Source organism: Silurus aristotelis (assembly GCF_946808225.1).
Source record: "Silurus aristotelis genome assembly, chromosome: 11".
In the NCBI taxonomy this organism is placed as follows: Eukaryota; Metazoa; Chordata; class Actinopteri; order Siluriformes; family Siluridae; genus Silurus; species Silurus aristotelis.
Window position 1 is genome coordinate 28,858,150 of NC_139584.1, and position 14,590 is coordinate 28,872,739.

General features: G+C 44.6%; 1 protein-coding gene across 1 annotated transcript in view; it reads right to left on the reverse strand.

Annotated features, from left to right (window-relative positions):
- Positions 1 to 14,590, reverse strand: part of tcf7l1b (transcription factor 7 like 1b) — a 37,085-nt gene that overhangs the window by 11,326 nt on the left and 11,169 nt on the right. Inside the window, exon 4 of the mRNA XM_083554239.1 lies at positions 3,511 to 3,594. Within this exon, the coding sequence (XP_083410365.1) occupies positions 3,511 to 3,594 (84 nt within the window). The remainder of the gene's footprint in view (positions 1 to 3,510; positions 3,595 to 14,590) is intronic.

A 14,590-nucleotide genomic window follows, 5' to 3' on the forward strand; every position in this document is an offset into this window, starting at 1 on the left:
ACATTTATTTTTTAAGTAATTCTATATTTAAATCTAATTTAATCTAAATGTAAGTCTTATTTTCTCTTGTATATTTAGTATTGCTCTTTAATAAGAGTTACATTTAAGAATACTCTATTAATAAAATAATTGATAGCTGCAGCCCTGAAGCAAACAAATAAAAATGTAAACTGATATGAAAGCTGTGTTTTCCCCCCTGCACACGGACGGCTTAAGGTGACGAACAGCCAGGTCGCCACACACCTGCGTGTTCACGCCTGTGCACATAAATCAATTCCGGAGGCGTAAATCAGACACCAGGTGAGAGACGGAGTACAGTCCGTTATGTGAAGTGAGCATGTGGAGGCAGTACGTGATCTCCCCCAAATCCACATCACTGGCTGAACAGAAACACTGAAGCGTCCCAGGTGATTCCTACCACTGTGCACGTTTTTGTGTGTGTGTGTGTGTGTGTGTGTGTGTGTGTGTGTAAGAGAGAGAGAGAGAGAGAGAGAGAGAGAGAGAGAGAGAGAGAAAGAGAGAGAGAGAGAGAGAGAGAGACGCTCACGCCTGTCACCACCTCTCATTAGGGCTGAACTAGTCTAAAGCACTTTAGCCGTTTCCTCTGAGCTTCTTGGCCTCGGGCTACGACGTGATCAGGGAATTACTGCCTGACAAACTGACAATATATGAGCTTCCTGAAAAACACTGCGTTGGGGGTTTACCCGTTTAGCTAACCAGCCAGGGCGTAATCTAGCATGTGGGCGTAACTAGGCAAAACATTATGCAAAAAATGGGAGGTGGGGCTAGGGGAGGACACACCCACCCTAACCACAAGATGTAGCTACCAGAAAACACCTCACTTTTGTTATTAGTGCTTAGTGGTTACAACAAACCCCCATATACACACGTATCTAACAATAACGCTCGCTAACAAAATGCTGAGGACCCTGTGTAATAAATAAAAAATAAATCGAGATTTTGGTCGGTTTTTAATGCACGTTCACTCCATATTCCTGGCTTATTAGCCAAGATAAAACCTTAATTATATTTTGGTGGGTTTTCGAAAACTTCCCCGTTGCCACGGAGGCTGAGTCGTTTCGACTAGAGGTAGAAAGAGCTTAGTGTCTGCGCTTTATGTAAACGAAGAGAGAGAGATAAAGCCGAACCCCAGGGCCTAAACACCGAACCCTCAATACGCACCATTCATCTGCGGCTAAAGTGACCACCGTCCCACGTGCCTGCTCGAGCACGCGTGATGGCGCGCTTTATAACATTAGATATAAGATTAGGACGGTAAAAGCATAGCGGCTCGGCATGAACAAAGATGGCAGTGTGTTCGGGACTGATCTCATGGTGTGGTGCTGAGGTGAAGCTCGGGTCGAGCAGCTGAGAATAACGGCAACAGGATTTGCGATGGATGATTTATTATTTTATTTTTTTCAGGGATGTTCTCCATCTCAAGTGCTGAGTGGAGCACAAACACATGAGCAGAGAGATGCAAAAAAAAAAATAATGTCAGACTGAATTAGACTTCCAGAGCAATAAAACATCCAGATCGATCGCAAATGTAGAAATAAATCAACCCAGTGGCTCGTGTCTGTGCTATAAAAAGTTTCTCGCCAAACTAAACTGAGGCGTAGCTTGAGGCTCTACTGAGAGCGTGGTTTACGACTACGCCACGGTGTGGTCAAAGCGTCTGAACTGTCATGCACAGCATCTTTTTAACAGAATTTCTGAAGTACATGGTTTGCATCCTGTAATATTTTTCACCTCTCAAGATAGAGTTACCATAAAACAAATAAATAAAAAGCACAAAAGTATTTAAATAAAGTTTTGTGATGCATAAAAATACAAATGATGCATAAAATACACAAAATTATTTGTATACAAATCCTATAAAAATGTACATATAACATGGAGTGAAACACGTATCTCTTCATGCTTGTGAGGACCATTCTCATTACCCACAAACATGGCCGTTTGGTCATTATGATTTATTTCTTTTTAAAATATTAGTGCTAGACTTTCAGATCGTGATATTTTAGGATCACAGACGGCATGTTCCAATCTGCCCTCAGAGTTCGAAATTGTTGAGATAAAAGATATGATGATCACTGAGATCAGCTCTGAATCGCATTGTGACGCGTTTTATCACATTAGAATGGTAAGATATGTCTGAGTATGTATGTTTTAACTCCATGTATACAACTCTTAATAGGTTTTGTAGACAGATTAGTGTTTATTTTTGACGCATCATGTTACACATCAAGCAGACAATAATTTTTTTTTTTTTTTTTTTATGAGAATGAAATATAACCATAAACATGTGGTCTGGAATGAAAACGTGATGCTGCAAGTGTAGTGTGTGTGTTTGGTCGAGCAGATTGTTTATCACGCTATGCTGTTGTCTATAACCGCAGAGCTCTTATCTCACACTGCCCTCATATTCAAACCGGTTCTACTGCCCAGAACCCAGCTTCCATACACACACACACACACACACACAAGTGCTCGGCTCAGTGTGGCTCAGCAATGAACTCGAAGAGACAGATGGAGACGGGAATCGCTGCTTCTCTGTCAAAATCTGTATTTTATCGTCAACCATCTGAGAGTTCTGTTTTCGGTTTGGCGTGTAGGCGATAAATCTAGTGAAACCCGAAGAAAACCTCTTGCCAATACACACACACAGCCTGCTCATCAATCCCACCTTTCTGTACTACAAGAACGTGCAGTGTATCACATCACATGGAGTGATAAAACAAACAAAAATAAGCAAAAGAAAAGTTCGAACCTTGAGAGTGAGGGTTTAATAAAGCGCCAAACACAACTCACTCCTCCTCAAACAGGAAGTCTTACCGAGTGGCTTTAACAGGGGATTGAGAAAAAACTATTTCTGTCCTCGCTGAAGCCGAGGCGTGAGATTAGGCTGTCCTCGATTAAACTCCTGCCTCGGCTCTCTCACTCCAGTAAAGGTCTAACACTGTGCACTTCCTCCTCTGACCTGGAGGGTCTGACCGCACCTGCACGAGTGTACAGTAATTCCCCCTTTTATCGCGGTGGTTATGTTACAAAACCGCCTGCAATAAACGAAAACCCAAACGAACCCTAAACGGACGCGACCCCAAAAATGCTATTTTATGCATACAGTACTGTATTAACATTTTACTTCATTTTATAATTAATACTAAATTTCATTATTTCAAGATAAAACTCCATAAAAACAATTCCCTATAAGTTAGTGTGTCTATGTGCTATCCGCGAGAGACGGGGAAAATCAGCCAAACAAATTAGTTATGTGGCAAACCGAGGTGGGGATTTAAAATTTTTTTCTCTTGGCGTGCACATTTCTATAGCAACAGCAGATGATGCACTAATGATATATATGGATTTAAACATTAAAGGAAGGAGTCTCCAGTTTCAGGAGTTACATGATGCACAGCTTACATTTTTTTTCACGTCAGGTAAACAAAACAGTTACGTTTGTGCGTGTATGTATGTATGTATGTATGTATGTATGTATGTATGTACCAAATGTCCTGGTGTGGGTGATCTGGAGTCCTTCAGCGCTGCCGAGCTTGGCATGTCCAGTAGAGGCCATTTCATCTGCAGATACTGTGGGACAAAATAAAAAACAAAAAACAAATGAACAAACAAACAAACGTGAGTGAAACGTGAAAACCATGTGCGAACCGGATGGTGTACGGTATCTTGTGGCCCAGATCTCGTCTGCTCGGTTCCTGAGAAGCTCAGCACGTTTGTTTATCGGAATCGGATGATCTGCGTGTCTAATGTAGACTGATGTCAGATGACTGAGTGACGCACGTGACGCTCGGCCCAGGAAAAGCTCATAAATAACAGGTCAACGGAGAGCATTTACACCCACACACACACACACACCTGCAGGTGTGTGTCAGCATCAGTGAGCGTGAGGAATGGGAGCACAGCGGAAAGTGTGAAATCGGTGTTTGTCGGGGAATGTGTTTCTACAAGAGCCCATCTGTGGGATCCCATCGAGAAAGACAGAGTGTGTGTGTGTGTGTGTGTGTGTGTGTGTGTGTGTGTGTGTGTGAGAGCGAGAGAAAGAGAGAGCGAGAGAGACAGCTGGGAGGACATCCCACAGAGAGTGCTGGGAAAGCGGGACTGCGGTGAGAGCTCGGATTCACCGACGATGCCCTGGTGAATATCCCTGACCTCCTGACCGATCCCTTGCGACAACCTCTTTTTTTTTTTTTTTAAATTCATCATCTTCCTCATCATCATGCTGCATTCCAGGTGTCCAGGATTTTTTTTTTTCCTGAAGACTGACGACCATCTCTCTGTAAAAGTTACCCCCCCCCCCTCCCTTTTCCAAATCCTCGACCTCCCCCTTACTTCCTCCCTCTCTCGGACCGTGGATTCGAGGCTCGTCTCACACAGGCACATCTGGTTTGCGGATCAGTTTAATGGCCGGATACAGCAGATTTTCATGCGCGCTGACATCCCACCCCCCACCCCCTTCTCCCCGCTGCTCCTCTAGATTTAAAACTAATAAAAAGCTGTTGTGCGAGAGCTCCCATATTCTTACGGATTACTGCAGGCTGTGCTGAGCTAATTTCCATTCCAAGAACTTTGCGAGTCTGTGTGCGCGAGTGTGTGTACGCTTAGTAGGAGGTTTTCCCGTCGTCCTTTGCGGCAGGTCTGACAAACCTCACTCGCTGTCACCCGAACAAACAAAACATAGCCAAAAATACGGCAGAATGCAAACACGCACGATCCGAGATAACTCCTCGCATGCTTTAAACAGAGCCAGTTTGGAAGACGAGAGCGAGGGAGAGAGAGAGAGGAAAAAAAAAAAGTATACAAACGTTGCTTGTGTTCGAACCATTTGATAGAGAAGAAACTCGACACTGCTACACTTTCATGGGAAAATTCTTTTACCCGATGGCTCAGATAACCCCCCCCCCCATACACCCACTCACCCAAAAAAAAAAAAACATCCACACACTCCCGTACAAACGTTGTGCTCCCACTAAAGAAACTTGTTTCTCTCTCTGCTTTTCACTGTATAATAAATAATGTGAAGAGTGCATCGAGGTAGCACATCCATGACCTTTGCCCACCTTGTTGTGCGTAACTAATGGCGACGAAACCTTTATAAGACCGAACAGAACAGCACTCGGGTACTGGAAGCATACATCATCGGTAGTGATCCTGAAATCATTTATCCGGATGTGTTGAGTGGCCCCCCAGGGGCTGGGCCCCGGTTTTGAAGGGTCAAATGAAGGTGAAAAGTGTAAATAGGAGGTTTAATTGGAAATGAAAGAAGATCTGGAGTCATATCTTGCAGAGTGATTTCACGGCTGGGTTTTTAGAGCTGTGGAGTTTTCTCTCCATCTCTCTTTCTCTCTCTCTCTCTCTGCTGGACACTGACGGAGGAAGTTTACACGGCCCAAAGTTTAAAAATGGAAAAGGCATTACGGAGCAGAGGGGAAGAGCGGACAGAGGGAGGGAGGGAGAGAGGGAGGGAGGGGGGTTGAGAAGAAAAACATTTTCAGGAATGAGGTCTGTTGGAGCAGGCACAGGGTATTGTTTCCTGACAGCTGGGGGGCCAGCGGAGAGGGGAAGGGGAGAGAGCGAGAGAGAGAGAGAGAGAGAGCGAAAACGCAATGTGGGCCTCTCGTTCCCATCCGAAATGAGAGGAAATTCTTGGGATTGACATCAGAGCTCAATGGCACACAGAGACAGTGAGAGTGAGAGTGAGAGTGAGAGAGAGAGAGAGAGAGAGAGAGAGAGAGAGAGAGAGAGAGAGAGAGAGAGAGAGAGAGAGAGAGAGAGAGAGAGAGACGAAATCACTATCATTAATGCTTTTTGACTATTTCTGGATAAACTTGTTTCTGCAGTTGTTTTCTGATTAATAAGTGGAAAAACAATAAGATAAGAGAACAAGAGAGGAAAGATCAAGATATGTAGAAAGATGGAGCTATATCGAGAGAGAGATGCAATAGAAAAAGAATCAGGGAGTGGGAAAAAAAAAAACCAAGAAGAGAGAAGGTGAGAATGAGTGAGAAAACAGATGAGAAGGACCAAAAGAGGGATGATGAGAAGGAAAGAAGGAGAGCTGGACACCAAGAACGTCCAACACTACTGCAGCTCTTCCTGCACAGGAACGTCCAGAAGCGCACAGCCTGAGGAGTGTTTGTGTGTGTGCACATGTTTATGTGTGGGCATCCTGTCCACTTAGCACATCGGGCCTGTCTAAACAGAGCAGCAGGCCAGGACCGGTGCCACTAAAACTGTCCTCAAGCTGACAGGCGTGCACACACACAAAAATGAGAGCACTGGTCAGCACAATCTATTTCCGGAAAGAGAGAGAAAAATAGACGAGATAGGAAGACTGTAAGAGACAAAAAGAAACGGATACAGAGAGAGAGAGAGCAAGAGAGAGAAATGTATATAGAGAGTTTGGGGATAATTAGGAGTTGCACTCCAGGCTCAGTGCTGATGCTTTGCAGGTGCACTCATGTTCAGTATAAACAATGCAGACAGGAGCTGGCATGGACCCCCCCCCCCCCCAACACACACACACACACACACACACACACACCACCCCCACATGGGGGTAGGCTGCTCATCATACTTTATAGAGCATCCCAAACCAGCCTCAATAAAAAGCAGGAAATTGAGAGCATTCTCCTGTTCGGCTGTTAATTAGCTACCATTTACATTTATGGCATTTGGCAGACGCCCTTATGCAGTGACTTACAACTGAGCAGGGGAGGGTTAAGGGCCTTGCTCAAGGGCCCAGAGTGGCAGCTTGGTGGTGGTGGGATAGGAATTTGTGACTTTCAGATTCAAAGTTCAATGCCTTAACCACTGAGCTACCAGACTGTCGTCCTACACAAATTAAGTGTGTTCGCGAGCGTATCTGTGTAGCCGCTAAGCCATGTTCCATCGACACGAATACCCAGAATAACCCTTTATGAGCAGTAGGTTTGGTACAGCAGTTTTGGAATGATCCTGATTTCCACACGCAGCTGTCTCGGAGCACAGCTAATGCTAATATCGTATATATAGAACTAGGCTGCGTCTGATCAGTCTCCCGCTCTCTAATTGTCATCTAGCGCAGCTTGTTTGGCCTGTGAGATCAGACAGAGCTCGCGGAGGGTAACGAGGGCTGCCCAGGACGCCGCTGCTGTACAAAAGGTGGAGAAAGGCTCTCCAGGACTGTGCCAGACGAGTGCCTTTGGTTCTCTGTACAGAGAGAATACTGCAATATGCTCCGGGGCTCGGCAAGTGCCAGCGGGCTCGGCACTGATTGTTCCGCCTCTTTCATGAAGCGCGAGACAGACGAGGCGAGATGAGAGGAGACCAGAGGAGCCAGGAAAGCTTTGTAGGCTCAGATGAGTTCGACAGAGAGAGGGAGAGAGATGGCTGCCAGGGAGGCAGATGTGAGGGCAAATAGTCAGACAGACAGAGATATAAAAAAAAAAAAAATAAAATAAAAAAATATATTTTTTATATATATATAATTTTTTTTTTTTTTAAAAGGACAGATTTGCCCGAATAGACAGAAGGGTGAGTGACATGACATGCTTCCGTTTAGACTCAATCTGGGACTCTGACGCTTTGAGCTAGAAAGTTTGACGAGGAAGTTTGACTGTTGCAGGAATAACGCATTCGGGTCAGACCGTGTGGCTGCCGCTATCTCCTCCACCCCCGGCATGTCAGCACAGAGGAGCGGTTCAATCCAGGACGTTATTCTGTTAACGGTACACGCTCCAGAAACTAAAATTGTGGTTAAGATTTTTGGCCATAAACAAATTAGTGATGATTATAGTGACATCCTTCTCTGAGCATCGCCTGCAACAAGGTTTATATAGTTATTTTTTGAAAAGGTTGATTACATTATGCTGAAGACTTATTTGTTAAATAGAAATATTCTAATATTATTATTTATATATATTTTTTTTTATTAATTACAAAAATAAAAAAGTTTTTAATTCTTCAAATATTCCTTACTTCACAACTCCCATTTTTTGCCATTTTGCTAGAGATCTTTATACTCATCTATTGTAAAAACTTTCAAGTCAAGTATCTCACTCACACACACACACACACACACACACACACACAAACACTATCTCTAACCACACAAACGTTCATTCCATTAAATTTCCATTATTTCTTTGTCTTTAAAATGACCACATTGTGCATGTGTGTGTTGCACCTCTATCCCATTACCCCTTAACTCCTCCCACCCGCCCCCTTAAATAAAAAAGAAGAAAAAAAAGAAAAACATTTTGAACAAGAAATTATTGCATCCCATTCAAAGCCATTCCTCCATACCCAGGCACACAAACACACCCAGAAGATAATGTCAATCACCTGGGGTGTGTGTGTGTGTGTGTGTGTGTGGTGCTCATTTAAGGTCCCCTGTGGATGCCAAATGGCCCCCCTGCGGGTGATTGTGTTAAGGTGCTAATCGGTGCTGATAACGCTAACGCTGCCCTGTGTGTCTGCCTATTGTCAGGAGCCCCATCACCTGTCTTATGCTGCTCATTTACACCTCCTGTTAGTGCAGGCATGCACACACACTCGGCTCTGCGCCCAGGAGGGGGGAGACGAGAGAGAAGTAACCCCACCTATCCCCGGCCGGGCTCTATTGTTCGTGATTTGTGGCAAATTAAACAATTACGGAGGGCATTCTTAGGTAAATAGGGGACGTGAGCATGCTAATGGGGCTGTAATTACAGTGAGAATGCTGCAGCTATCATGCTCAGTCACACAGACGTGACCAAAAAGTAAGGCGATGACCCTTCACAACCAGTTTATATACACACACACACACACACACACACACACACACACACACACACACACACACACACACAGTCTTGCCTTCAAATCGTTCACGTGGCTGTGTCTCAGCCGCCATCCAACAGCCAGTCGACTTGATGCGCACGTTTGTTTGCTTTGGCTGAAGAGTTGTTTACACAGCAGGGTGAGACGAACCCCCCCCCAATTTAATTTTTTTATTTGCGCTCTCGGCTCCAATGCGCCTCTGCTCCTGTACAACGATTACAACTACTCGCCTCGTCCTTCGCCGAAGTGTTTTCCGGTGTGACCTCACCGCTTTTCCATTCACCGCCTGACAGCCCTAAAAACTCGGGTTAAAGGTCAACCTGACAAAGTGCATCGGTCTCTGTGGCAACCCGACCCCCCCCACCAGGACAGGCTTGTAGGCCTCTTACTGCACAATAGAGCTCTTAGTGGAGAGGGATCAGGGTGAGAGCTGAGGAAAAGAGTGTGTGCGTGTGTGTATGAGAGAGATTTGTTTTTAAATACTTGACAGCCAAAGTCTTCGGTCTACACTCGGAGCACAAGCGTGAAAAAAGAAAAGGACAGGAAAGGAAGTAAAGTGTTGTCACAATAAAAACAGAGAGAAACACTGTGAAATGATCGACACACAGCGAGACCATAAAAGTAGAACTAAATATCTTCGCAACAGGCCAAAAAAAACGTTTTGATTCGCAGAAAAACTAGTGTTCTGCCGAAGAAAGCACTATAAAAACACATGCACGCCTCGGCGCTGAGGAAGCAGTCGCTGCTGCTTGGACAAGCCCTCGATTCTTCAGGTTTGCACTCAAAAGACACAAGATAACTGTACAAGCAGCCATGTTGCTCCTCTGCCGTGTCATCTTGCAGCCGTGATCATCCTCGTTTACTTCCAGGATGCTAATTGGGATTAACGAGTACATAAAATTCCCACTGGAGCAATATTTTATCGCATGCTTTTGATTTTCCTGGGCACAGGGGGATTGGTTAATCCGTCTAGCCTATAAAGCTTTCCTCCATGTTCTCTCTCTAGTGTGTGTGTGTGTGTGTGTGTGTGTGTGTGGGGCAGAGCCCCGTCTGTGCATGGAGCCGGACGCTTTTGTGACACAGCTGTCACACTTGTCCCAGTCACGGCTGAAATCTGGCCGTGACACTGTCCTGATCTACGACTTCCTCCTGAGGAACAGCGGCGTCCTCATACCCTGCTTCAGCTGCACAAGAAGCGTTTCTTGTGTACGCGTATGCATACAGCGAAAGAGAGAGAGCGAGAGAGACGCAAAAAAAAAGGGGGAAGCATTTGCATTGGACGGACACAGACAAATAGTGCGAGATAAAAAGATAGATAGAAAGAAAGAGACAGAGTAAGAGAGATTAGATAAGAATGAGAGATATAGAGATGGAGTCAGAGAGACAGCAACAGGAGAGACAGAGAGAGAGAGAGAGAGAGAGAGAGAGAGAGAGAGAGAGACTGAGAAGGAGACAGAGAGCTCAGCTGAAAGATTAGAGTATAGAATAAGTGAGCTATTGTGTTGTGGAAAACAACAGTTGAAGTGAAACCTTGCACGTAATTAGAAGCAGCAGTAAATAATGAGGGGTGTGTGTGTGTGTGTCTCTCTCTCTCTCTCTCTCTCTCTCTCTCTCTCTCCGGGGGCAGAGGAAAGCTGGTCATACTGTTTAAGTCAATTACCAGGCCGCTGTGAGGTTCCTCAGTACCTGGGGATCTGATTACACCACCACCTCCCCCTTCAGCACAACCTTTCTGTCGCCCTCTTTAACAAAAATGCCAAAAACAGACCGAGTGCACATGCAACTCGTCCACTGACCCTCTCTCGGAGCCACAGGGCCCTTTACGGCTGGCGAGGGCGAGCGAATTATCCAGCAATTAGCCAAACTTTTCCCCCCTTCTTTTAAATAATAAAAACCAGACGCTGTGAAACGGCTGACTGGATGCTGGCTGTAAAGCCTCAACAGTGGCATACCATTAACATGCGTCTGTGTGTTCACTGGTTAAGCCATTACAGCAGGGAGAAAAAAAAACATTAAAAAAAAAAAAAAAAAAAAAAAAAAGACATTCTGGTAAACTATGACAAAAACAAAAAAATAAACCCGCACCTCCAAAAATAAATAAATAAATCCCACATCTCTCTTTTTACGGCCACGTGACGAGCTGCCGCTGATAATTATGGGCTGCGTTGGTTATGGGGTTACTACTGGCAACTAGACAGCCTGCCTCGCCCGCTGGCATAATAATCACTTGTAAACTTCGATGTGCGAGAGAGAGAGGGGAAAAGAGTGAAAGAGAGAGAGAGAGAGAGAGAAGTTAAACCCCGCCTTTCTCTGGCTGAAAAAGAGAAAATAAATATTTGCCTGAGAGTAAATTCGATCTGGCTGCGCTGAGTGAGTGCCAGGCCTTCAATAAGAGCTTGTGTTAAGAGAGCCACCATTTAAACTAACCCTTTCACAGAGAGAGAGAGAGAGAGAGCGAGAGAGAGAGAGCGAGAGAGGGTGGAGGGGTGGAAGGAACAGAAAAGAGGTCTAAATTAAACACATTTGTTTCTGCTCACACATACCACAAGTCTTATGAAAACAGAGCAGTGATTGTGTTCACTCCACAGCCCCCTCTGACACGAACCCACCCACTTCTACACACACACACACACACACACACACAACCCCTTCCCCCCCTCGTCCCACAGCTGTCTATAGATGGCTTAGTGTGAGCGCGCACAGAGGCCCAGATCTCCAGCCCTGCCTGCTCAGACTCACTCGACCCCGTACGTATGCCTGCGTGCGCACACACACACTTTCCAAAACATAGGATCTGAAATGCCATTTTCAGCATCAAAAACTCACAAAGAGGCTTTTAAAATACAGGTGCTGACATGACCGTAAGAACCTGTTTGTGTTTGTCCATGCTGAATGTGTGTGGCGACTTTGCGATTTAGTTTTTTATAAATACGTTTTATTTGGTTTATATTTTTACACCTTCGTGTGGAAAGGCGAAACCTTAAACAGTAGCTCCACCTCACCATCACTTACAGTCAGCTTTTTTTTTCTTCTTCAAACTTTCGGCTGAACGCACCTCTGTCTCTGATGCTTAAGACGCATTAAAGGGCTTAAACATTTCGTGTAGCAGATCACTAGACGGCGAGAGCATGGGGAACTGGACGTCTTGTGCAGACAAATATTTCCCAAATAAAGGAAGGGGTGTGTGTGTGTGTGTGTGTGTGTGTGTGTGTGTGTGTGTGTGTGTGTGAGAGAGAGAACAAAGTAGAGAAAATGTTTCTGGAAAAACACTCAAAATAGATTGTTGGTATGGAGCAAGATATGATGTATTTGCACAGGGATGTTTAAAGGTGTGTGTGTGTGTGTGTGTGTGTGTGTGTGTGTATGGAGATGTAGGAACGCTGATCATGTGCGGTAATACTTTGTTCTAAAATGCTACACATGTATGAAGATATGATGAAATGCAGTGTGTACGGATGGAGAGATGTTGTGAAACGCTGTTTGTGTAGATGAGAATTTGTTGAGAATTAAACTTGTGTGTGTGTGTGTGTGTGTGTGTGTAGACTCTCACTATCTATGTCTCCATCTTTGCCTAGAGCCTCCACCCCACCAACCCCCTTTCTCTCCCTCACACACACACACACACTGAGTATTTCCAAATGTGGGACACCCTGGCAGCGCTGGGAAAATGCTGGATGTATCATGCAGCTCTGCGACGCAGAGTTTCAGCTCCGAGGGCCTCAGGCCTTTCATTAAATCTGTTCAGGCTTTGCCTCACAACTGACACCTTACACAGCACGTGCACGCACACACACACTATAGCAAGAGTTAGTTCAGATGATCAGATGACTGTTCCTTTAGAACTAGGCCCAAAATCCTGAGTCCTTCAGGCGTAGCAGAGCAAACAGGAAGGATCTAGAGTGCAATGAAAGAAGCAAACACGAGATTGTGTGTGTGTGTGTGTGTGTGTGTGTGTGTGTGTGTGTGTGTGTGTGTGTGTGTGTGTGTGTGTGTGTGTAGGACCACACCTGGACACCGCTGTACGGGTCACAGAGACTCGGCAAAATTGAGATAAGGAAGATGAAGACAAACACAAGGAGGCTTCACCTTCCCAAGAGTGGGCGTGGCCTCACGACCTTCTGCGTGTGTGGGCTGTGTTTCGGATAACACCACTCAGAATTTTATCTACGAGCACTGGTGTCAAGCAAAACACCAAGAACCAAAAATCAATCACTGCTTTCAAATACTAAAAAACAAACAAACAAACAAAAAACCAAAGCAGAAGAAAACAGAAGCCTTGTTGCATTCAGCACACAGCGATCAGGCGACTCATCAGTGTCAGGATGGTAAACAGCTGTAAAGCACGGTGGCGTCAGCTGTCTGGCGGCACGAGGGTCTCATAAAATATGCTGCTTCTGCTGCCCTGACCTCACCTTCTCCTGGACTGACAGAAATCCTATCCTCGACCTTCCGGTCAATCATCTCTTATTAAAGGCAAATCATTTTTTTAAGGAGAAAAGAAAAACTTGTGACTGAGCCTTAAAACCTGACACTGGAGACTCCTTCCATAAATGTAAAACTTACAGGTCCGGAACAACCAGAATTACTCAGTATACAAACAGTATACTCTGAATGGGTACACCGACACAAACTTGACTTAAAACCCACCGAAATTCTCTGACACAGGGTTTCTGCAGGTTTCACAGTGAATTGAAGACTTTTTAAGACTTTTATAAGACCATTACGAATGAAATTTGAGACTTATATCACATCAAAAACACACACAAATGAGTTGTTAGCAACTTGCCTTAACCGAGCCCTAAATTCTTTTTTCAAGCCAAGTTTCGCTAAACTCGCACTTCCCCATAGCTGAAAAATTTTTTATCCGTTTTATGTCTGTGGTACAATACGAGAGAGATACTCGCTAATAACAGAAATCTGATTGGCTGTTTCGTGTTGGTCTCATTTGTAGTAGTAATACAGTAAATTATATGTGGACTAGCAAAAAAGAACTACACCACCATAGAAACTAACAAACAAAAACTTGTGCTGCGGGAGCATTTCAATTAGAGGTTAGAGGTGCGTTAAACAGACATCAGAAAATTAAGACCTATTTAAAATGCGTTCAGACCTTTTAAAGAATCGAAGACTTTGTAAGGCCTAAAATTTTTATTTTCCCCCTGACTTTTTTAAACCCAACAGAAACCCTGTTGAGCAATCTGAACACAGAGCTGTGGCCAGAGACACAAAATCATATCAAACTTCACTATTTATCATTTCAGAAATGGGTGGGACATAGAGAGAGAATGACAAAGAAAGAGACATAACGAAAAAAGAAAGAGGTGAGATAAAAGAGAAAAGGTTGGAAATAGAAAAGGGGAGCCTCAAAATGTCCCCAAAGATGTGCATTCTCTGGTGGACATACAACTTGAAAACGTGCAGCAGCGTAAAAACGAGGGAGGGAGAAAAAAAAAAAAATATGATGAATGAAATGTACAAATTCAGATTGGTTACGCAAGAGGAGAAAGAACAAGTCGAGCACTGAGAAGTGGGGGGGGGGGGGGTTACAGGCAATTAGGGGAGGGGGGTTTACAGCCTGCTTTATAATTTGGGAGTTCTGCACTAATATGAAACAGTCCTCACACACACACACACACACACACACACACACACACACACACACACACACACACACACACACACACTGTAGTGCAGAGAAAAATGTGTGTGTGTGTGTGAGAGAGAAAGCGCAGCATCAGCCTCAGGACAGTTTCCATATTGACTCTGT